The 24,063-nt window shown below is 34.8% G+C and overlaps 3 protein-coding genes across 5 annotated transcripts in view; all 3 read right to left on the reverse strand.

Moving 5' to 3' along the window:
• The window catches only part of LOC21393511, a 4,615-nt gene extending 733 nt beyond the window's left edge, over positions 1-3,882 (reverse strand). Inside the window, exons 1-3 of one of the 2 annotated variants that reach the window (XM_010099032.2) lie at positions 3,721-3,882; positions 3,299-3,376; positions 1-3,105 (exon numbers count right to left, since the gene is read on the reverse strand). The exon at positions 1-3,105 is cut by the window's left edge and continues 733 nt beyond it. In XM_010099032.2, the coding sequence (XP_010097334.1) occupies positions 1-3,030 (3,030 nt within the window). In that variant the 5' untranslated portion in view covers positions 3,031-3,105; positions 3,299-3,376; positions 3,721-3,882. Of the gene's footprint in view, positions 3,141-3,298; positions 3,377-3,720 lie in introns of both variants that reach the window. The other variant, XM_024166203.1, reaches the window with a different exon arrangement.
• A 2,692-nt stretch (positions 3,883-6,574) lies between these two features.
• Positions 6,575-11,189, reverse strand: LOC21393512. 2 transcript variants are annotated; one of them, XM_010099033.2, is made up of 3 exons: positions 11,028-11,189; positions 10,606-10,683; positions 6,575-10,412 (listed from the first exon to the last, which is right to left on the reverse strand). In XM_010099033.2, the coding sequence occupies exon 3, from the start codon at positions 10,335-10,337 to the stop codon at positions 6,843-6,845; it is 3,495 nt and encodes a 1,164-aa protein (XP_010097335.1). In that variant the 5' UTR covers positions 10,338-10,412; positions 10,606-10,683; positions 11,028-11,189; the 3' UTR covers positions 6,575-6,842. The 2 variants fall into 2 exon arrangements, with proteins under 2 accessions (XP_010097335.1, XP_024021977.1); XM_024166209.1 differs by having other exon boundaries at positions 6,575-10,447.
• Positions 11,190-17,614: 6,425 nt separating this feature from the next.
• On the reverse strand, positions 17,615-21,551 carry LOC21393513 (bifunctional 3-dehydroquinate dehydratase/shikimate dehydrogenase, chloroplastic). Its single transcript, XM_024166204.1, has 11 exons — positions 21,417-21,551; positions 20,883-21,109; positions 19,912-20,017; positions 19,592-19,810; positions 19,071-19,417; positions 18,885-18,948; positions 18,646-18,754; positions 18,418-18,561; positions 18,169-18,317; positions 17,816-17,978; positions 17,615-17,706 (listed from the first exon to the last, which is right to left on the reverse strand). Exons 1-11 carry the CDS (start codon positions 21,438-21,440, stop codon positions 17,663-17,665), a joined length of 1,596 nt encoding a protein of 531 aa, XP_024021972.1. The 5' UTR covers positions 21,441-21,551; the 3' UTR covers positions 17,615-17,662.
• Positions 21,552-24,063: the final 2,512 nt, after the last annotated feature.

Genomic DNA, 24,063 nt, shown 5'->3' on the forward strand with positions numbered 1-24,063 from the left:
ACTTGTATCTTTAGGTGGTGAACACGGATCAAGCAAACCCACATGCACCCGAAGTTCTGGGGTAGACTGAATCCTCTTAACTAGAGCATACGCGAGCAGCTTTGCATCCTCATCAGTGCGCAAGGCCCATATCTGACCAACCTTGAACTTCTCCTTGGACCTTTGCTCGGTAAAGTCAAAGCATTCAGCTTGTGGCACATTACAATTAGGAGTTATGGATGGTTCAACAGCAGGAGATTTTGCGGATATCTTAGTACTCGGGTCTTTGACACTTGAACTTGTCTTCGCAGCGGAGCTACTAGTAGTGTGGCTGCAGAAATCAGAGTTTTCATCTTTTTGGGAATGTGTTTGCCTGGAAGACACTTCTTCATTTGTAAGCCGATTACCATTTGCTTCACTCTTTTGTTTGCTTACATCCCTAGGTGATCTCCTAAGCTTAAAGGCCTCTGATTCGTGATTTCTCCCCTGCTTCTTTGGCGTGTTGATCCCCTCCTCATCAGCCTGACACACACTGGCTCTTCTCTTTGATAGAGGTACATTTCCGTTGCTTAGGTCATTCTTACCACTGTCCACAGCAACCCCTTGGCTCCCACCTGTTTGACCATTACTATTTGACTTTCTTGGAGATTTTCTAGGCAATGAAGTCTCTTTCTTCAAGCTGCTTCTCTCATGCTTCCCAGATGCAGAAATCCCCTCAAAACCACTTGCATCTTCTGCCTCACTTTTCTGTGACTTGGGACACGAGACATTGATTCCGGCATTGATGCTTCCACCGTCCATTTTTGCATCGTTATCATCACCAGACTCGAATAAACTGGGGGGTAATGATGCAGGATCTAATTCATAAGATCCTTTGGGAATGCCTTCTCTTTCCTCACCTGACAATCTAAAAGAGGGAACTCGATGAGAAAATCTGTACATCTCATTAGGTGGAATTTGGAATGAAAAAATTCCATGTTGCTCAGTTTGTTGAAATACGCTAACAAACCCTTTCAGTCTCCCTAAATAAGCTACATGTACACCAGCATCCTCAACAAAGTCTGACAGGACTTCCACAAAATCAAACTTGAACGGTTGATGCTTTTGAGGCTCAGTACTCCAATTAATACCCCAATTCTGGAAGAGAGCCCATGTTTCTCCCTTCATGGGATATACCACGAAAGTATTTCGTCCACTGCCTTTTATGCAGTGCATCTGATGAGAAAACATATTGTGATCTGCCATCTGAGTGTCCCCAAGTACGTACTTCCCACAAGCAACTGGCAACTCCTTATCACACCAATCAATCTCAACTTTGTTATCTGGATTCGCCTCCAGCCAAGTGATCTTCAGCTTAAATTCAGGGAAGAACACTTTCTTGATACGAGCATAGAATCTTGGCATACAATCTACTGCATCATAAATAGCCCAAGTTTGGTTAACAGCAAAACAGCTTTCTGCCTTCCCCTTATCAAAATCATTAAACTCAGGATCCGGGGATGAAAAACTCTCTGGAACTGCTGCTTCATTTGACTTCAACTCAGAATCATCATTGGTTTTTGACTTTTGGCCGGGGTGATCAAATATGTCTGCTTCCTTTCCCTTAACCTCAGATTTACGAGCTCTGTTCTTCTTGATTGTCGAACTTTCTTCAAGGGGAACACTGGAAAACTCTGCTTGAGCTGGCAAATCATCATTAGCTATCCCACCTTTTTCAGAAGAATTTCTAGTACTCTCTTTACTAACATCGGATGAATTGCTCACCCACGACCTCTTTGGAGGACTCACAAAATCATCATCATCACTCAAATTGTACTTGTAGGAAACATTCTGCTTCTGTCTTGAAGATCTCCTACGAGGATGACCTTCATTCGCTGCAGAAGAGTCAGCAACATTATCTTCCCTAACATCATCTTCACTTTCAGTCATATAACTCTCACTGGATTCCACAGTCAACTTCCTCCCCCTCTTTCTAATCAATTTTTTAGAAGAATCTGGTTTCTTAGACTTGACGGAATCATGATAAGGCATTCCAACCCCTTGCTTCGGAACAGGCACATCCCCGTTATCTCTCTCTTCCATCTTGGACTCGCTTCCTGTCTTTGACATTGGTTGTGAGCCACCAAATGTATTTGAAGATCTTTCGACAGATGACTTTCCATTACAACCTTGTGATGCCACATTTGGAGGCCCCTGATTAGGAGTCTCTTCCATCTTGGACTCGCTTCCTGTCTTTGACATTGGTTGTGAGCCACCAAATGTATTTGAAGATCTTTCCACAGATGACTTTACATTACTACCCTGTGATGCCACATTTGGAGGCCCCTGGTTAGGAGTCTCTTGCACATGCGGAAATTGACCCCAAAAGGATCCTGGCCCTGATATACCCCAATCAAGGGCAACAAAACTTTTGTAGCAACTTTGACACATTAACGTCTTATTCACACAATCTCTGTAGTATTGATACCTCGTATTGCAAGAGGAGCAACATGTCCAAAAAGTTTGTGACTGTGCCTGCTGATGCCAATACCAACCAGTAGATTGTGGACAGGGATGATTCTGAAAATTATTCACAGCACTATGCTGTTTCTGAGCAAATGAGTTCCCTTTTGGTTGATGACGTGACGGTCTAGAACTAGCAGTCTTCACTAAAGCTCGGTATCTCATGTCATAACCAGAACGGTTTGGTTGATCTGAGAGCACCCTGTTCGCCTCACCAATCAACTTAAAAGCAGCCTCGGCACCAGCAAACTTGTTCTTGTCCGGATGAAGTAACAACGCGAGCTTTCTGTATTGTTTCTTAATGGTTACAGCATCAACTGTCTGTTCAGTCTGAAGAATTCTATACCAGTCCATTTCAGTCCCACCAATTTTAACTTGCGCCGAACAGTGAACTTCGCAGACCATAAGCAACTGAGAAATGTTCTCGAGATCAGGAAATAATCGTTGAGCCTTTTGACCAATCTTCTGCGCCCCTGAAAAATCATGGGCCTGCATCTTCTTTTCTGCAAGTTGCATTGCCCTGAAAGCCTCCTCTTTGTTACACTCCATAGTCGATTTATATTCTAGAACGCCGGGATTCACCCCAATAGAGTATAAGCACCGCAAACTAATCTATCCCCATTCCTGCATCATTCATCGGTTTATCCAAAACCATCACCCTGCTTCAATTAGACCCAGAAAAATGTAAATTCCCACCAATAAATGCATATCCAATTAAAACAAAAAATAATAATAATAATAGTGAAGGACTAACCATGCAGTAAAACCACAGGAAAAACTTGACAGGAATATCCAAAAGAGAATGCAAAGCAATTACCTCGCCTTTTTGAGAATTCAGAGATCAGAATGGCCAAACTTTGCACCACCATCAAAATTTCAGCAAGAGATTACTATTCTACAGACACAAAGGGGAAAAAAGGAAAAAAAAGAAAAAAAAATCAATCTTGCAAAACGTTTTCAACAAACTTTCATACAGTTTATTAAAACATATGATAAAAAAATAAAAATGAAAGCCCAAATAAAGATCTTTTCCCTAGTTTCTGATATCTCCTGTTCCAACAAAATCAGTCCAACAAAAAAAGGAAACACATGCACATTCAAATAAAACTCTTAAATACATACGTAAAATTTAAGCACAAAATCGCATAAATGCAAAAAACCGCAGCTCAATAGTGAGAACAAGAACAAATTATGAACAAAGAAAAGAACGAAAATGCAAGGCCGATTAAGATAAAATACCGGGAAAATAGTGCGATTCTGAGGAATTCTCCGGAAACCCTAGAAATCTGAGTGGTGGAGGAATTTGCAGAAACTAGGGGAAGAAGGGTTTAGTGGGCCGTTTGAGTGATAGAGAAAATGAGAGGGAAAATGAAGCGGGAAGAAAAACGTGAAAAATGAAAAAATTTTGGGTAGAAGAAAAGAGGGAAAACTTGACCCTCTTTCTTTTGTTTTTTCGTTTTTGCTCTGAAACTAAGCCCCTTATTTTCTCTGAAATTGCTCTTCTAGGTTTTGTTTGCCTTTGCACTTTGGGCGCTGATTTGTATTTATATTTAATAAAATATAAATGAGAGCCTAATTTTATTTTATTAATTAGCTGAGAAAAAAAAACTGTCCCAAGCGGTGACGGGGTTTTTTGGAAATATCCAGAAACTAGGCGAGAACCTCTCTGATTGGCTTAGCTTGTTTTGACTTTTCAATTTGGTGCAAAAATGCAATTACAAAAAGTTTGCTTTATTGGCATAAATAATTGGAGAAAAATTTACAAATAAGGTATATTATTTGAACCTTTTTATGATAAGGTCAGATCTAATTAAAATTATATTAAATTAAAACATATATAAAATAAATAATGTTTAATATAAATTTAATTGTTAAAATTAAAGAGATGTTTAATTTATGAATTAAAATCATGTTATTTAAATTATTTTTTATTTACGTGTATTTTTTGTGAGAGAAAATACTATAGCGAACCACAAACTATAATTCAAATCATGATTTGAATCATCCAAATTAAATTTTTATGAGAGAAAATACTCTTAAGTCTTTTTAATAATTTATTTTCTCAGAGTTCACTAAAAAAATTAAATATTATCTTGTCTTGCTAGTAGGGGAAGTTTTATTAATTATTTATTAAATTACCCAATAAAAATGTATTTAATTAAATTTTTATGATTTTGTTTATGAATGTTCATGTTAAAAATCATATTGTTAAAATTTTGAATTAATTTCCTTCAAAATAAAAACTTATTCTACCCGTGGACAAAATAATGTGCCCTTACATATAGGGCGTGTTTAGAATTCGTTCTAAAATGATTTTATTTTTTGTATGAAATTGAAAATGAAAATGTTTTCAATCTCAGATATAAATTATTTTTAAAAATACGTTTGATAGTTTTATCAAGAGATTATTTTTAGTATAAAAAATCCATTAATGTCTCTATCTCTTTTTCTCTGCTCAAGAGAGGAGAAAACGAAATCAAAAAATGAAAAACAACTAAAAGTCGTTTTTCATTTCTCTCTCATTTTACACTAACCAAAAAATCGTTTTCATTTCTGTTTTTTGTCTTTATTGCGCCAAACGCCGTTTTAGAAACGCTTTCATTTTTTCTTTCTTAAAAAATGTGAAAAATAAAAACAGAATCAATTCCAAATACACCCAAATTTTCTTTATTGGAGGCTTTAGTAGCAAAAAGAAATCATCTCAAGGCTTTAATGGTAAAGAACATTTGGGCTATGTTTCGTAAGAGATATGAGAAATAGGAAAGAAAGAGAAGCAAATATATAAAATAAATAAATACCGGAGTTTTTTATATTGTTTAGTAAAAAAAAATAAAGAATAAATGTTAAAAATATAAATGAGAGCCTAATTTTATTTTATTAATTAGCTGAGAAAAAAAAACTGTCCCAAGCGGTGACGGGGTTTTTTGGAAATATCCAGAAACTAGGCGAGAACCTCTCTGATTGGCTTAGCTTGTTTTGACTTTTCAATTTGGTGCAAAAATGCAATTACAAAAAGTTTGCTTTATTGGCATAAATAATTGGAGAAAAATTTACAAATAAGGTATATTATTTGAACCTTTTTATGATAAGGTCAGATCTAATTAAAATTATATTAAATTAAAACATATATAAAATAAATAATGTTTAATATAAATTTAATTGTTAAAATTAAAGAGATGTTTAATTTATGAATTAAAATCATGTTATTTAAATTATTTTTGATTTACGTGTATTTTTTGTGAGAGAAAATACTATAGCGAACCACAAACTATAATTCAAATCATGATTTGAATCATCCAAATTAAATTTTTATGAGAGAAAATACTCTTAAGTCTTTTTAATAATTTATTTTCTCAGAGTTCACTAAAAAAATTAAATATTATCTTGTCTTGCTAGTAGGGGAAGTTTTATTAATTATTTATTAAATTACCCAATAAAAATGTATTTAATTAAATTTTTATGATTTTGTTTATGAATGTTCATGTTAAAAATCATATTGTTAAAATTTTGAATTAATTTCCTTCAAAATAAAAACTTATTCTACCCGTGGACAAAATAATGTGCCCTTACATATAGGGCGTGTTTAGAATTCGTTCTAAAATGATTTTATTTTTTGTATGAAATTGAAAATGAAAATGTTTTCAATCTCAGATATAAATTATTTTTAAAAATACGTTTGATAGTTTTATCAAGAGATTATTTTTAGTATAAAAAATCCATTAATGTCTCTATCTCTTTTTCTCTGCTCAAGAGAGGAGAAAACGAAATCAAAAAATGAAAAACAACTAAAAGTCTTTATATATATATATATATATATTTCCCTACGACGGCTGTAGTTGATTAGCTTTCTCAAGTTCCCATTCAGCTGGCTACCTGAGCAATACGTCCATAAATTTCTTTCAACCAAAATGTAATAATTAGACTACAGCATAGAGAAAATCACCAAATTAGAACACTTCTATAGTCATATGATCTGACCTACAGTGTCGAGAAAATCACCAAAATTTTTAGCACAATGCTTAATGAATTTGGCAGGTCATATATCCATTAATTGCGATATATTTCACTACTTGAAAGAGCAAACAAGTTCGGCAATGCAAAACTCAGCTAAGCATACATAACAAAAAACACCAGCAGATGCCACGTATTGTGAACAATAATTAATGGCCATAGAGTTCTATGATTCTAAACCAGTGATTCCAAAATGATATTTGCCGCATTACATTTGTTCTCTAGTGCTTTGTGCAAAAAGCCACAGGTTTACAACACAGATGGCAGAACCAATGAGTATCTTGGCAAAACCTCCGGCTTACATCAAACAATAGAGAACAAAATGAATACAAAATATACTACTGCCAACCTCAATCTAAACAAACAATGCTAACAGGGATCGATGACGGGTCAAGCTCCCAACAGCCATCAAGGCGGCTATCGCTCTCCCCTGTATGTTGAAATGCAGGAATCTGATGCAGAAATCGAGCCACCTCTGCACGTGGTATGTCAAGCACACCAGTTTTTGATCTCTGGATCCGTGGAGCCTTGAACATTGACTTGAATCCACTAACACGAAAAAGAAGAACAACCGTTGTGCTCTGGTCATTATCTTCCAGCACTTCCACTATATCACACTTGCCCTTATTCGGACTAGGACTAGTCAAGTCACCGTTCCGGCTCTTGTGCAGCGCCCAAATTTCACCTTTCCTAGGGTAGATTTCATATACATTGAGGCCCATGGGTTTTGCATTCAAACAATGGGAAAACGAAGAAAGTGAAAACACCTTGGTTTCTTTGTTTCTAAATTTAAAAATCCCACAGCAAACAGGATGACTTGTATCTTTAGGTGGTGAACACGGATCAAGCAAACCCACATGCACCCGAAGTTCTGGGGTAGACTGAATCCTCTTAACTAGAGCATACGCGAGCAGCTTTGCATCCTCATCAGTGCGCAAGGCCCATATCTGACCAACCTTGAACTTCTCCTTGGACCTTTGCTCGGTAAAGTCAAAGCATTCAGCTTGTGGCACATTACAATTAGGAGTTATGGATGGTTCAACAGCAGGAGATTTTGCGGATATCTTAGTACTCGGGTCTTTGACACTTGAACTTGTCTTCGCAGCGGAGCTACTAGTAGTGTGGCTGCAGAAATCAGAGTTTTCATCTTTTTGGGAATGTGTTTGCCTGGAAGACACTTCTTCATTTGTAAGCCGATTACCATTTGCTTCACTCTTTTGTTTGCTTACATCCCTAGGTGATCTCCTAAGCTTAAAGGCCTCTGATTCGTGATTTCTCCCCTGCTTCTTTGGCGTGTTGATCCCCTCCTCATCAGCCTGACACACACTGGCTCTTCTCTTTGATAGAGGTACATTTCCGTTGCTTAGGTCATTCTTACCACTGTCCACAGCAACCCCTTGGCTCCCACCTGTTTGACCATTACTATTTGACTTTCTTGGAGATTTTCTAGGCAATGAAGTCTCTTTCTTCAAGCTGCTTCTCTCATGCTTCCCAGATGCAGAAATCCCCTCAAAACCACTTGCATCTTCTGCCTCACTTTTCTGTGACTTGGGACACGAGACATTGATTCCGGCATTGATGCTTCCACCGTCCATTTTTGCATCGTTATCATCACCAGACTCGAATAAACTGGGGGGTAATGATGCAGGATCTAATTCATAAGATCCTTTGGGAATGCCTTCTCTTTCCTCACCTGACAATCTAAAAGAGGGAACTCGATGAGAAAATCTGTACATCTCATTAGGTGGAATTTGGAATGAAAAAATTCCATGTTGCTCAGTTTGTTGAAATACGCTAACAAACCCTTTCAGTCTCCCTAAATAAGCTACATGTACACCAGCATCCTCAACAAAGTCTGACAGGACTTCCACAAAATCAAACTTGAACGGTTGATGCTTTTGAGGCTCAGTACTCCAATTAATACCCCAATTCTGGAAGAGAGCCCATGTTTCTCCCTTCATGGGATATACCACGAAAGTATTTCGTCCACTGCCTTTTATGCAGTGCATCTGATGAGAAAACATATTGTGATCTGCCATCTGAGTGTCCCCAAGTACGTACTTCCCACAAGCAACTGGCAACTCCTTATCACACCAATCAATCTCAACTTTGTTATCTGGATTCGCCTCCAGCCAAGTGATCTTCAGCTTAAATTCAGGGAAGAACACTTTCTTGATACGAGCATAGAATCTTGGCATACAATCTACTGCATCATAAATAGCCCAAGTTTGGTTAACAGCAAAACAGCTTTCTGCCTTCCCCTTATCAAAATCATTAAACTCAGGATCCGGGGATGAAAAACTCTCTGGAACTGCTGCTTCATTTGACTTCAACTCAGAATCATCATTGGTTTTTGACTTTTGGCCGGGGTGATCAAATATGTCTGCTTCCTTTCCCTTAACCTCAGATTTACGAGCTCTGTTCTTCTTGATTGTCGAACTTTCTTCAAGGGGAACACTGGAAAACTCTGCTTGAGCTGGCAAATCATCATTAGCTATCCCACCTTTTTCAGAAGAATTTCTAGTACTCTCTTTACTAACATCGGATGAATTGCTCACCCACGACCTCTTTGGAGGACTCACAAAATCATCATCATCACTCAAATTGTACTTGTAGGAAACATTCTGCTTCTGTCTTGAAGATCTCCTACGAGGATGACCTTCATTCGCTGCAGAAGAGTCAGCAACATTATCTTCCCTAACATCATCTTCACTTTCAGTCATATAACTCTCACTGGATTCCACAGTCAACTTCCTCCCCCTCTTTCTAATCAATTTTTTAGAAGAATCTGGTTTCTTAGACTTGACGGAATCATGATAAGGCATTCCAACCCCTTGCTTCGGAACAGGCACATCCCCGTTATCTCTCTCTTCCATCTTGGACTCGCTTCCTGTCTTTGACATTGGTTGTGAGCCACCAAATGTATTTGAAGATCTTTCGACAGATGACTTTCCATTACAACCTTGTGATGCCACATTTGGAGGCCCCTGATTAGGAGTCTCTTCCATCTTGGACTCGCTTCCTGTCTTTGACATTGGTTGTGAGCCACCAAATGTATTTGAAGATCTTTCCACAGATGACTTTACATTAATACCCTGTGATGCCACATTTGGAGGCCCCTGGTTAGGAGTCTCTTGCACATGCGGAAATTGACCCCAAAAGGATCCTGGCCCTGATATACCCCAATCAAGGGCAACAAAACTTTTGTAGCAACTTTGACACATTAACGTCTTATTCACACAATCTCTGTAGTATTGATACCTCGTATTGCAAGAGGAGCAACATGTCCAAAAAGTTTGTGACTGTGCCTGCTGATGCCAATACCAACCAGTAGATTGTGGACAGGGATGATTCTGAAAATTATTCACAGCACTATGCTGTTTCTGAGCAAATGAGTTCCCTTTTGGTTGATGACGTGACGGTCTAGAACTAGCAGTCTTCACTAAAGCTCGGTATCTCATGTCATAACCAGAACGGTTTGGTTGATCTGAGAGCACCCTGTTCGCCTCACCAATCAACTTAAAAGCAGCCTCGGCACCAGCAAACTTGTTCTTGTCCGGATGAAGTAACAACGCGAGCTTTCTGTATTGTTTCTTAATGGTTACAGCATCAACTGTCTGTTCAGTCTGAAGAATTCTATACCAGTCCATTTCAGTCCCACCAATTTTAACTTGCGCCGAACAGTGAACTTCGCAGACCATAAGCAACTGAGAAATGTTCTCGAGATCAGGAAATAATCGTTGAGCCTTTTGACCAATCTTCTGCGCCCCTGAAAAATCATGGGCCTGCATCTTCTTTTCTGCAAGTTGCATTGCCCTGAAAGCCTCCTCTTTGTTACACTCCATAGTCGATTTATATTCTAGAACGCCGGGATTCACCCCAATAGAGTATAAGCACCGCAAACTAATCTATCCCCATTCCTGCATCATTCATCGGTTTATCCAAAACCATCACCCTGCTTCAATTAGACCCAGAAAAATGTAAATTCCCACCAATAAATGCATATCCAATTAAAACAAAAAATAATAATAATAATAGTGAAGGACTAACCATGCAGTAAAACCACAGGAAAAACTTGACAGGAATATCCAAAAGAGAATGCAAAGCAATTACCTCGCCTTTTTGAGAATTCAGAGATCAGAATGGCCAAACTTTGCACCACCATCAAAATTTCAGCAAGAGATTACTATTCTACAGACACAAAGGGGAAAAAAGGAAAAAAAAGAAAAAAAAATCAATCTTGCAAAACGTTTTCAACAAACTTTCATACAGTTTATTAAAACATATGATAAAAAAATAAAAATGAAAGCCCAAATAAAGATCTTTTCCCTAGTTTCTGATATCTCCTGTTCCAACAAAATCAGTCCAACAAAAAAAGGAAACACATGCACATTCAAATAAAACTCTTAAATACATACGTAAAATTTAAGCACAAAATCGCATAAATGCAAAAAACCGCAGCTCAATAGTGAGAACAAGAACAAATTATGAACAAAGAAAAGAACGAAAATGCAAGGCCGATTAAGATAAAATACCGGGAAAATAGTGCGATTCTGAGGAATTCTCCGGAAACCCTAGAAATCTGAGTGGTGGAGGAATTTGCAGAAACTAGGGGAAGAAGGGTTTAGTGGGCCGTTTGAGTGATAGAGAAAATGAGAGGGAAAATGAAGCGGGAAGAAAAACGTGAAAAATGAAAAAATTTTGGGTAGAAGAAAAGAGGGAAAACTTGACCCTCTTTCTTTTGTTTTTTCGTTTTTGCTCTGAAACTAAGCCCCTTATTTTCTCTGAAATTGCTCTTCTAGGTTTTGTTTGCCTTTGCACTTTGGGCGCTGATTTGTATTTATATTTAATAAAATATAAATGAGAGCCTAATTTTATTTTATTAATTAGCTGAGAAAAAAAAACTGTCCCAAGCGGTGACGGGGTTTTTTGGAAATATCCAGAAACTAGGCGAGAACCTCTCTGATTGGCTTAGCTTGTTTTGACTTTTCAATTTGGTGCAAAAATGCAATTACAAAAAGTTTGCTTTATTGGCATAAATAATTGGAGAAAAATTTACAAATAAGGTATATTATTTGAACCTTTTTATGATAAGGTCAGATCTAATTAAAATTATATTAAATTAAAACATATATAAAATAAATAATGTTTAATATAAATTTAATTGTTAAAATTAAAGAGATGTTTAATTTATGAATTAAAATCATGTTATTTAAATTATTTTTGATTTACGTGTATTTTTTGTGAGAGAAAATACTATAGCGAACCACAAACTATAATTCAAATCATGATTTGAATCATCCAAATTAAATTTTTATGAGAGAAAATACTCTTAAGTCTTTTTAATAATTTATTTTCTCAGAGTTCACTAAAAAAATTAAATATTATCTTGTCTTGCTAGTAGGGGAAGTTTTATTAATTATTTATTAAATTACCCAATAAAAATGTATTTAATTAAATTTTTATGATTTTGTTTATGAATGTTCATGTTAAAAATCATATTGTTAAAATTTTGAATTAATTTCCTTCAAAATAAAAACTTATTCTACCCGTGGACAAAATAATGTGCCCTTACATATAGGGCGTGTTTAGAATTCGTTCTAAAATGATTTTATTTTTTGTATGAAATTGAAAATGAAAATGTTTTCAATCTCAGATATAAATTATTTTTAAAAATACGTTTGATAGTTTTATCAAGAGATTATTTTTAGTATAAAAAATCCATTAATGTCTCTATCTCTTTTTCTCTGCTCAAGAGAGGAGAAAACGAAATCAAAAAATGAAAAACAACTAAAAGTCGTTTTTCATTTCTCTCTCATTTTACACTAACCAAAAAATCGTTTTCATTTCTGTTTTTTGTCTTTATTGCGCCAAACGCCGTTTTAGAAACGCTTTCATTTTTTCTTTCTTAAAAAATGTGAAAAATAAAAACAGAATCAATTCCAAATACACCCAAATTTTCTTTATTGGAGGCTTTAGTAGCAAAAAGAAATCATCTCAAGGCTTTAATGGTAAAGAACATTTGGGCTATGTTTCGTAAGAGATATGAGAAATAGGAAAGAAAGAGAAGCAAATATATAAAATAAATAAATACCGGAGTTTTTTATATTGTTTAGTAAAAAAAAATAAAGAATAAATGTTAAAAATATAAATGAGAGCCTAATTTTATTTTATTAATTAGCTGAGAAAAAAATAATAAAAATTAAAAAAAAATAAAAAAAAGCGTTGTGACCGTATAAAAGAATGTTTGGTTGCTTATATAGAGAGATTGTTTGGGTATTAAAAAAAGTGAAACTATATTTAGTTATGTTTGTAAAATAATAATAATATAATAATAATAGAGTTTTATGATCAGAAAAAATAAACTTTTAACAATTTTCTATTTTCAACCGTTAAATATATATAAGAACTTATTTATTTTACATATTTTTTCAATTTGATGTGATTACGATTAAATATAATGGTAATAAAATGACCCTACTTAAAAAATTGTCTTGCCATAAAAACTCTCTAATAATAATAATAATAATTCTCGGATATATAAGCATTAGAAATGAAAACCTTAAAATGAAACAGCCTTTTTTATCCAAATTTCACAATAAAATTCGTGATCAGTTCTCTTTTATTTAACTTCATAATATGATAGCCAAATGCTATTTCAATATCACTATTGGGAGCCGTATTAGACCATTTCAAAAGGGTACTAATTTACTAAACAACACAAAAATGTCCAATCTAATTTATTTTATAATTATACTCGTGTACAAATAAGAAAATATCTTGTATGATTGTGATCAATATGATTATTCACATATTGTTTTGTCAAATATTTTCTCTCTTATTTTCTTTCCAAATTTGGAAAGATCAAAACGTGTTGAACCATATGAATTCACATTTTACAACTTCATTCCTTCTTATTTTGCTATATACGAAACAACTTAAGATTCATTTTCTTAGTATAACATAATTGGAGGTTTTTGTAAGGCAAAAAAATAAAAATAAAAAACCCGTTACATTACTGATATATTGATGTGACATTTTGCCACTTACTATATATTTCTTCTCTCTATTTTTTTTTTTGAGTTTTTTTTTTTTTTCTTTTTAGCTTTCCAGGTATATCACTACATGTACTTTAATAAGTGTTTTGAATATTCGATTGAGTTAAAATCACATATATTTATTTAAAAAAAACAAAACTAATAGAATATGATATAAATATGACGTTTCAAAATCGATTCCTAAGATATTTCTTCAATCCCACAGTAAAAATCTACTATCTCTCTCCTTTTTTTTTTTTTTCCCCTTTCAACGTATAATTTTTCCGTTTACAGCTTGTTCCGAGAATAAACAAATTTTGAAATTCATGTTCACTAGACCTCATAGAATCTATAGGGAAATTTATTCTTTTTATTTATTATTTATTTTTTTAAGGATATGTTACAAGTAAAAAATCAACATGCTACTGAGCTGGCCCTAAAAAGGAAAGGAGACAGAGAAAAAAAGAGAGAGTGAGTCGGCTAAAATTTTAGAACCGCAACCGCTTTCGAGCGTATAGTTGGATTTCTGGTCCTAAAAATTGGTTATAAAGCTCGTATCATTTGGACTTTTTAATGGCAGTGACTGTGTTTGGCATGGTGATTTTATTAGGGCAGATCTAATTTCATTTAGAGGATAGAATCCAAGTGACTTGGAGGTATTTTTTGGTGCATTTTTCGTCTGGTGTTTATACTCTCTCGGTGCTTTGTTCTAAAGGGTGGTGGACTTCTTTTGGAGGTAGTAGTATACTCTCTCGGTGTTTTGTTCCAAAGGTGGTGGACTTCTTTTGGAGGTAGTGGTATCGGCTCCAAATGTTGATGGCGGTGGCACATGTGTTTCACATTATGCTATTTAAAGGCATTTTGCTGGCTTCGCCGCTAGTCCCTATAAACGTTTTTCCTACAGTGATGGTTCTCTTGTCGGCTATACTTTCATTAAACGTTTGTGGCGGTTGTGCTTTTGGTTTTATTTTTTATGTTTTAGTCCAATAAAGGCATCGATACTTTCACCTAATTTTAGTATTTTATTTGTAATAATGGGGGTAGTTCTCCCGCTATTTGAGTTTATTTGTTATCCGTCAGATTTAGGTCTTAGCGAGTGTTGGTACATGAATTCGTACCAGGCCCATTATGGGTCCAGGCAAATCATTTGCGTCTCACGACGTAATTGGACTCGTTTCGTGGACCCAAGCCACGTTCAAGGAACTCTCATGGGTTGTGGTTTGGTGGGTCATGAGTGATCACATAGGCTCATTTATCCTTAATTTGACCCAATTTGAAACCTGCTTAGGGTTTTTTTTTTCATTATTAGTCAAATTAAGCATGAATGGGTGATGGAGGATTCAACCTAAGAAAGCATTCCCGTTGTCTTTAGAAGCCCGAAAATCCTTTATTTCAGCCTTTGAAAGGCCTAAAAGCCAAGCGTAATCCTTTAGAAATTTTTTCCAGCTTAAAGGCATGAGAAATCCATTAGTTTTGGCTCATTCGGAGGCTTTTCTCATGATCAGACGTGCCTCTCATAGCACTCTCCATGTTAGGCATGCTTTCTCATCTCTTCTCTGTATCAAGTTGTCCATTCGGAGCACTCGTGTGCATTCGGAGCAACCTGGTGTTAGGACAGTCTGTTGTCAGAGCAAGTACAATGGCTGCTTGGTCATTCTCATACAAACAATCTCCGATGAATGTCTGACACACAATCAGACCCCCAAAAAGGAAAGTTTTCAGAACACTTGGTTGAGTCAAACACTCTTAGAGATTTCAGATCTAAAGTCACTTCGCGTCAGCCCAAAATCCAAAACTTGGCCTTCAAGTATTTCCACTTCTAAGGTGTCATTTTGCCTCCTCTGACAAGGTAGCTGAGATTTTACTCTGAACGGAATTGCTTGTGTCTTACTTCATCAGACCACCGCTGGAGCAAATTTTGAGAAACCTTTCATCTTGTTTTTGGCAAGTCTCTTTGTCAAAATCGAAAAGCTATTTGACACCTTTCCTCCTAAAAGGAATGCTCCGACAGCCCGCCGCCATTTCTCCCACTCCAGAATCTTCCATTCCATTTTCATACCATCTCTTTGTCAAACCATGAAAAGCCTCTGATAGCCTTCCTCCAAACGGAAATGAGTGTTCAGACCTCTGTTAGAGTAACTGTCAAGCACTCCCATCGCCTCCTATAAATAACCCCCTTTACCTTCTTCATTTCAACACACAAGAGACCAAGAACACACTTGCACATTAGAAAACACCATCAAAGTGCTGAAACTCTTAAGAAATCATCGTCATTTGAGTGATTTCTTCAAGTATTTTGCTACAAAGACTTGGAGTCTTCTCCAAGTTCTTGAGGAACTCCATAATTTCTAAGTGTTGACCTCTTTAGAAACTCCTCAAGAACACTTTCCAAATCCTTTTCCACCACTATATGAGTGATTCAAGAGTTTTTTCTACACTTTCCCGGAAGTATTCAAGCCTCCAACCTCAGAGCCACTCTCTTCCACCATCGGAGAGAGTGCTCCAAACAGTCTCCACACTCTCAGAGTGACATGCATTTCCCCTCAGAGCTCTTTTATTAGACTCATCGATATCACGTTTCTCCATCAGTGCTTTATTCACCAACAAAGCTACATACTCAAAGCCTCCAAAGCAGCCCGAAAACTGCTTTTGGAGCTCTTCTCCATAAAAAAACCTTATCCAGCTCTCGAGTCACTCCTCCATCAATTATGTGATCACTCCTACCACCATTCTTCATTCGCGAAGTTCTTCATTATTATTTTCTAGATTTTTTAACATTTTTTGCAGGAGTATTTTCGTGATTTTGGCAACAAAGAGGGTCCTAGAACACGTGTTCTTCAGCCTAATTTGGGCTTAGGAAACCACACCACCCTCAGAAGTCCTACTGTCGTCATCTACTTCGAAGGCTCGTTAAGTGTTTTGGCCACGTTGGAACCGCCACCAATGAGTCAAATACTTATATGTGCACACCCTCACCACATCATACCCTCTGAATCTACCGGGCCCCGACAATGAGTTAGAAGTTCTGCTAGTTATGAGTTTAGGCGGAAATGTTGGTGGTCGTAGAGCTATATGTTACATGCTTGATAGATTGGAAGCTTCCATCAATTGTAGTAGTTTTAAAAAAAGTCTTATATGTGCTCAAATTGATGTGTCGAAGAATTTTGTCAATATCGTCTCGTCTTACATCATCTTCCCAATGCTTCATCAGAATTCATCGATGCAATTAGTTTCTATCGAGTGTTTTGTGTTATATACCACATGGTCATCTGCATTATAATTACTGCCTGTAAAACCTTTTAGTTGAATGAAATTATACCCTAAAAAAAAAATCAACAAGCTTCTAAAGGGTATCAAGACAAGTTCTTTCTTTATGCATTTCTTGCCAAGACATTCTCATCAGTTTTTTTGTTGCTGCCGGAGAAATGAGGCAAAGAACGTGACAAGGGCAAAGGGTCATACACTATACATATCAACTTTAAGAAATTATTAGTTGTAAAAATAGTAAAAAATAAATAAAAGAACTGTTAGTTTTGTACACACACACACATATATATATATATATATATTGGCGCTACTCGTTATAGACTAATGCCAAAATATGCAAAATAAGATCAATAATCATGTATTTATTTAAAACAAACACAAAAAAAGAAGCAATAATAGTACCAGCAAAGCATAAAAGCTATGCCCAACTTGGTAAAGACATATACAAAAGAAAAACTCTACACAACTTGGTAAAGACGATATTCAATCTTAAACTCTTCCAATCCGTTAACTGATTCAACTAGTTGACACCTCCAATACAATTGTATAGTTCTATATGACCTATAAAAATATTTTACTGCACTGAGTTATCTTAAACTTTGAACTCAGCAGCATTATTCTGAACATAGAATTTGCTACATAAAAAAAATTTTGCCCAACGGCCCTATGTAGCTTGTGCTGAAAATAAACAAATTCTGAAATTCATGTTCACTAGTTCTTATAGAAGCTAATAGGGAAATTTATTGTTACACGCAAAAATCTTTATACATAATTTTTTTTTAATTTTTATTTTTACTAGTAAATTCAGAAGCTGCAGTTTGAAGATATATATATTTTTCTAAAGGGTATCAAAACAAGTTCATTCTTTATGCATTTCTTGCCAAGACATCCCTAATCAGTTCCTTTGGTGCTGCAGGAGAAACGAGACAAAGAATACGACAAGAGCAAAAGAGTCATGCTTTTAAAAAGGTACTAATAAATAAAAGAATGGTTATTTTTTTTATACATGTTTAACTTACCAGGGAAACCAGTAAATCTCTCAAACTGTACAAATGCTTGATTAACCAACATCTCTGTCCCATAAACAATAGCTGCTCCAGACTCTTGTGCTTCTCGTAAGAGTCTGGTCAACTTTGGGGTGTAAACAGCATCAAATACCAGAGAGTAGTGTTTCAAAGCTTTCTACCAAAAAATATAAAAAGCAATTGTCAACTTACTTCACTCTATGAATGTTAAAAATCAACTTGCAGTTATGATAATTTAATTGCAATTCAAATATGTACGAAACTTTAACTACTCATATCAAACACAATTGCATTCAATTAAGCCCTTTTAGTTTAAGTTCTGTTTGGAAGTTTTGGTGGAGCCAAACCTTGGGTATGGGTGTGTCATCTACTCTTGGTTTCATTCCGACAGATGTAGTGTTCGCAAGAATCATCCCATCCTCGGGACGGAAATTTTCTAGCTCGGCAAGAGTGATAGCCCCACCTCCAACTTTACTTGCAAGTTCTTTGGCCTTGTCTAGAAATCAGAAACACATGTGGTCTCATAAATCTATCTAACGTAAAACAAGTGATCATTATTGATAGCATGCCATGTATTCTTCACCTTACAGTCTTACCATATGTGCGATTCGCTACTACTACTCTTGCTCCTTCTTCTTTTGCACCATATGCAAGTGCCTTCCCCGCACCGCCAGCTCCTATAACCACAAACAGCTTACCAGCCAAGGCAGAACCAGATGCATGATTTGTGCCTTTTAACCCTGCAAGGAAAAACATTAGCTCTTAAGCATTAGAAAATAGCTAACTCCATTTAATACCACATTGGTTTGGAAAGCATTGGACACCTTTTAGTCTTTCCTCAATGGCAGAAATTGCTCCAAGATAGTCCACATTATAGCCCATCAACTTCCCGTCTGTCGGCCTCCTGATCATGCAATTAATCGCTCCTATTGCCTGTAAAGCACGTCTGATTAGTCCACTTAAAAAAGTTAGGCTTAAAAATCCTTCATAGGTGGTTTGATGAGCAAAAGAAAATCTTTGGAATTTTTTTCATGTCAGTACAGATATCCTAAGAAGGCCGTACCTTGGCAATTGGATCAACCTCATCACAACATTTAAGCCCGGCCTCCTTGTGGGGAATGGTGTAACTGAGTCACAAACACAAACATGTTATTTCCATTGACGAAGAATATGATCCTCTAGGAATAAAAGGGCAAATAAACTTGTATCAGATGGTGCAATTAAAAGCTTGTGAGATTAGACCATTTACCTGTATCCAACGAAATCAGGGGATGAATAGGTGTCCAGGAAACTTGTAACACTATCGACCAATAAAGGCAAATAGATACCATTGAAACCAACAGATTTAAATGCCGCATTATAAATATGAGGACTTTTACTATGACCAATAGGATTTCCAATCACACCATGTACTTTGGTATCATATCCTATTTGTCTGAAGTTGTACAAATCCAACAATTCTTTTAAAGTTGGTTGTCCAGGAGCCGATATGAACCCCGCCTCAAGTGAACCGAAAGTGAGAAATCCGCCAAATTTCGCACAAAGCACACGTGAGATCAAACCCTTCTCCCCCATAACAAGTCCTATCATTGGCACCTGCAGTTTGAGTTTAAGTCTCATTCATTGTATACAGAGGAAACATAAATTTGTATAACTGTTTTTCTTTCTTCAGAATTCTTTCAAAAGGAAACGTAAGAAGAACACTCTACATGTCAATTTAGGTGAGAGATAGAAATCCCAAAGTTCATAAATCATTCATTTGGAGCTTACCTGGCAATGCACAAGTACTTGAAAAACACGGGCGGAATCGGTGATGTCTAAGGCAGTTGTTGCAATCTTCACTATATCAGCTCCAGTTGCCTGTATTCTAGCCACCAGATCACCAATTTCCTCGACAGGAGGAGTATTTTGATAGTTATGTGAGGAAACAATTATTTTGGACTTGTCCGGTTTTTTCCCTTCAATGTAATCAAAGAACTCATGAGCCACCTTCAAGAATGGAAGTTAAAGAGACTTGTTCAGCACGTTAAGTATAATACTTTTCCTCAGTAAATTTAATATTGTAAAGTACAATGCATCAAGATAACTACCTTAAGCTCAACATCAATGTAATCAGCCCCAACTTCCAAGGCTATGCGCAGCGCTTCTTGTCGCTTGCGCTCGTCACCTTTATACCGGCCACCCTCCCATACCGGTCTAAAAGATGCATGACAATCGACACATAAAGCCAGATCTCATATCAACTTCAAAATGTATACTTTCTCAATAGAAAATTGCGTGACCATGTTAATTTTATGAAAAAAAATTTGAGCTGTGAACATACAACCACATAAACAGAGAAGTTAAAACTGTAATCTCTTCTCGCTTACCTCCATTTCCTAAGCAAATTATTATCATAAGAGCCCAAAACGCAATAAGAACTATTCAATCCCAAGTGATAACAGAAACAAAAATTTCACTATATATAAGCAGCCTAAAACTTTTTTTTTTTTTTATATATGAAAATTAACATGCCAAAAAACTTGCATTTATATACGACTATATGTTGGGTTTGTGGCTTTAATTAAGCCTCACATTAGCTATTGGGCCAAGGCCCAAGCCTCTCTCATCAACTTAGCTTGCCGGTCAAGCTTTTCACATGGTTTGCCGACTCACTTTGGAAGCATATATAAATATGCTTATGGACGTGTGATTTAGAGCCGCATAGCAGCCGAAAGAGTGATTTGTTTTCCCCTTTGATACACAACTTTCTCTCTTTTGTTTTTTTATGTAGGAATATTTGATCATAGGGTTATTTTTTGACGGTAAGAATTCTTACTTTTAGATTAGGAGATTTTAGATGTATTTAAAATTTAGGTGGTGAGAGATTTTTGATAAATTTTTATAATTTCTTTTTAGTTATAGTAGAATTTTTTAACCGTTTTTGTTTGTAAACATAAATCAAAAGTCGAACTACTGTTTAATTTGACGTTTGACACAACACTATATTCATTTCATTATTACCTATAAGTGACAAGAGTTGGGAAAGGATAATATTGAACTATATTCATTTCATTATTACCTATAAGTGACAAGAGTTGGCAAAGGACAATATTGAATTAGGATTTCAAGATCATGTCTTGGTCTAAAATTCTTCATGAAGTCCACTCTTAGTTCAACAAGGTCAGCACCCAGTTGATTGGCCTTTCGCATTTGCTCCACCATCTGATCAACCGATTCCGCCATCACCGGCGCGCAAATCAGCGTCGAATTTCTTCGAGCGCCATAGCCAACTTGAAGAGTACTTAGCTAGATCAATCATGATCACCCCAGATAAGAGTTTTACCAAAAAAAGAAAAAAAAAAATCATTCAATCAATACAATCTCAACTTTGCACCTACTTTCAAGCAAAATGAGTCATAAATTAAATTGCCCACTTCTCTGTTTGGTGAGAATGTAAGCAAATATCACAGAAGATGAGCATAAAGGAAAAATAACTATATCAAATACTACAAAAAAAAAAAAAAAAAAAAAAAAAAAAAAAATGTGAAAAAAAAAAAAAAAAAAAAAAAAAAAAGTATACATATATGAACGAAAGGTGGAAAAGAAGTTTTACCGGGACGCTGTCGAGAGACGCCATTATTATATTATTTCTGTGAGTTTGAGCTGGGAAATTGGCGAACAATGGCAACAAACTGAAATCGAAATGGTTTTGGTGAGGGAGAGAGAAGAAAGAAGAAGAGTTCGTTCGGTTTTTGGGTTGGTGGGTTAGTACGTGTGTGCGTGTCTATATTACCTGAGAGAACGTGCGAGTTGTTTATTTTATCAATTTAAATTTAAATTTTAAATTTTATTATAATAAAAAATTTAAAAAAATAATCACATTTAATTTTTTTATTATAATAAAATTTTTTTATATAAAATTATATGTAAGCCTCTTTCCTTTGCATATATATACAAGACCGTTATTGTTTTCTATGTTGGTGGCCTTTTTTTTCCAAACGTGGAATCAGAGACGTAAGTGGACCAAGTCCACTCCTTTTTTTTTTTTTTTTTTTTTTTTTTTTTTTGGCTAAAGAGACTCCTAGTTTACCGGTCCGGTTTTAACCTTTTATGACGGAAGTAATTACATAAAATCTCTATTATTAAGAGATTAATTTTATTAGTGTTCTTAAATTTTAAGATTATTTTCATTTTATCTTGAAATTTAAAAACTCTAATTTTGACTTTTAAAATTTTGAATTGTACTCACTTAATTTTCTTTGTAGTAATTTTTTATTAAAAAAAGATAAAAAAAGATGAGATTAAATGTGATCATATGATTTTTATATGTTTATTTTTAACAGACTACACGTAACAGTATAACTCCCTTTCTTATATATTTTTAACATAAATCACAACAAAAAAGGTTAAGCGGTAAGAATTTAAAGTTCAATGAATAAAGTGAGAATTTTAACATTTTAAGGATAAACTGACAATAACTCTAAAATTTAAGGGACATTGGCTTGATAATAATTTTTTATATATATATTAACACATGATTGAATCAGCAATTCCCACCTAAACGTCACCCCACTCAAATTCCACCCCACTCAAACTCACAAATGCCATTACATCAAGAGGTCTTAGATGATATGTCTAATTTTTGCTAGATTAAAATACATTTTTTACAATTTTTTAAAGGAAAAATTGGAATCCACGCCTTTTCTCGGAATTTATGGTGTATAGCAGATTTCATAAATTTAAAGTAATAAATAATATAATTGTTTTAATTAATAAATAAATAGTAAAATCTTAAAAATATTACTATTTTTCCCTTTTATCCTATGAAACCCTAAAAAATTTCCTAACTTGAATGCCCTAAATCCCTCTTTCTCTCTGTATCTGATATTAGTAGAGGGCACACGAGTGAATAATAATAATAATAAAAAGAACAAATAAAAAAGGTCATATGAGCCAAATTGGCTCTATATATAAATTCACGTCCATACTTTTGAATTGATTTATGATAAAGGAAAAAAAAGTATTTGTAGAAAATTTCATGATAGCATCTTCATAATACTAAATTTACTCTTAGAGAAAATTGTTACGGTTACTCTTAAAATGTATGAATCTGAATTTTTACAATATCCTTTCAATTAATATACTTATTTATCTAAAAATGATATTAATTAAAAATAAAAAGTGAAAATTCAGACCAAGTGTATTTTTCTCCTTTTCTCTTAATATTATTATATAAAGAGACTAACGATTATCGTTTATATCCTACTAAATAACCTGTCATGAAACTAAAAATTCTAATAACTGCTACCATCAAAAAGTAATTAGCGGTATTCTACCATAAATTTGGTATATGGGTTTAACCAATGATTTTGATTATGACTTTTGAAATTTAAATTTTTATGAGATAAAAATACTGTAGCAGAATCAAAACTATATATTTGAACCCGTGAAAAACTATATACCAAACATACCCTAAAAGTTCTGACAATAAACATTAGTCAGCCAAAAATTGCAATTTGAAAGGAAAAGTAGAGATTTTTTTTTTTTTTTTGCGGTAAATTAAATTGGAGATTGTTTAAGTACATATGAAGGAGACATTTGAGAAAAATCATTTGAGTTGAGCAACAGAATAAAAAATTTGTTTCAATAGCAAGAGATAAGCATATCAGACTTGGATCTGAAGTTTACTTAACATGGGTTGCACCGTTGCACCTACTACATTGGCAAATAATTTTGAAGCAAACGAGATCCCATATTATTTTTCTTTCATACATGTTATCTCTAAGGAGCCTAAAATTGCCCAAAAAGTAGGCTGAAAATAAGCCAACAATTCGGGAAAAAAAAGTGACAAATGTTCGGATATTCGTTCTAAAATAATTTTATTTTTTATATGAAAATGAAAATGAAAACGTTTTCAATTTCAGACAGAAATTATTTTTAAAAATGCGTTTGGTATTTTTATCAAGAGATTATTTTTAATATAAAAAAACTCGTTAATGTCTCTCTCTGCTCGAGAGATGAGAAAACAAAAACAAAAAATAATGACTAAAAATCATTTTTCATTTCTCTCATATTATACTAAACCAAAAAATCGTTTTCATTTCTATTTTTTGTCTTTATTGCACCAAACACCGTTCTAAAAACGTTTTCATTTTTTCTTTAATGAAAAATGTGAAAAATAAAAACGGGATTAATTCTAAACACGGCCTTCATTTTGTACCCTTCTCATGACTTTACACCTTAGAATAGATTGTCGTTGA

Source organism: Morus notabilis, unplaced genomic scaffold (genome assembly GCF_000414095.1).
Source record: "Morus notabilis unplaced genomic scaffold, ASM41409v2 Scaffold724, whole genome shotgun sequence".
NCBI lineage: Eukaryota > Viridiplantae > Streptophyta > Magnoliopsida > Rosales > Moraceae > Morus > Morus notabilis.

Excerpts from the sequence above, each read along its gene's own strand:
- LOC21393512 (XM_010099033.2), bottom strand. The coding sequence starts at position 10,337 with ATGGAGTGTAACAAAGAGGAGGCTTTCAGGGCAATGCAACTTGCAGAA.
- LOC21393513 (XM_024166204.1), bottom strand. The coding sequence starts at position 21,440 with ATGGCGTCTCTCGACAGCGTCCCG. Across the intron at positions 18,562-18,645 it reads CATTGAGGAAAGACTAAAAG|GGTTAAAAGGCACAAATCAT; the intron begins GTGTCCAATGCT and ends TTTTCCTTGCAG. Across the intron at positions 17,707-17,815 it reads GAGATTTACTGGTTTCCCTG|CACCAAAGGAACTGATTAGG; the intron begins GTAAGTTAAACA and ends TTTCTCCTGCAG.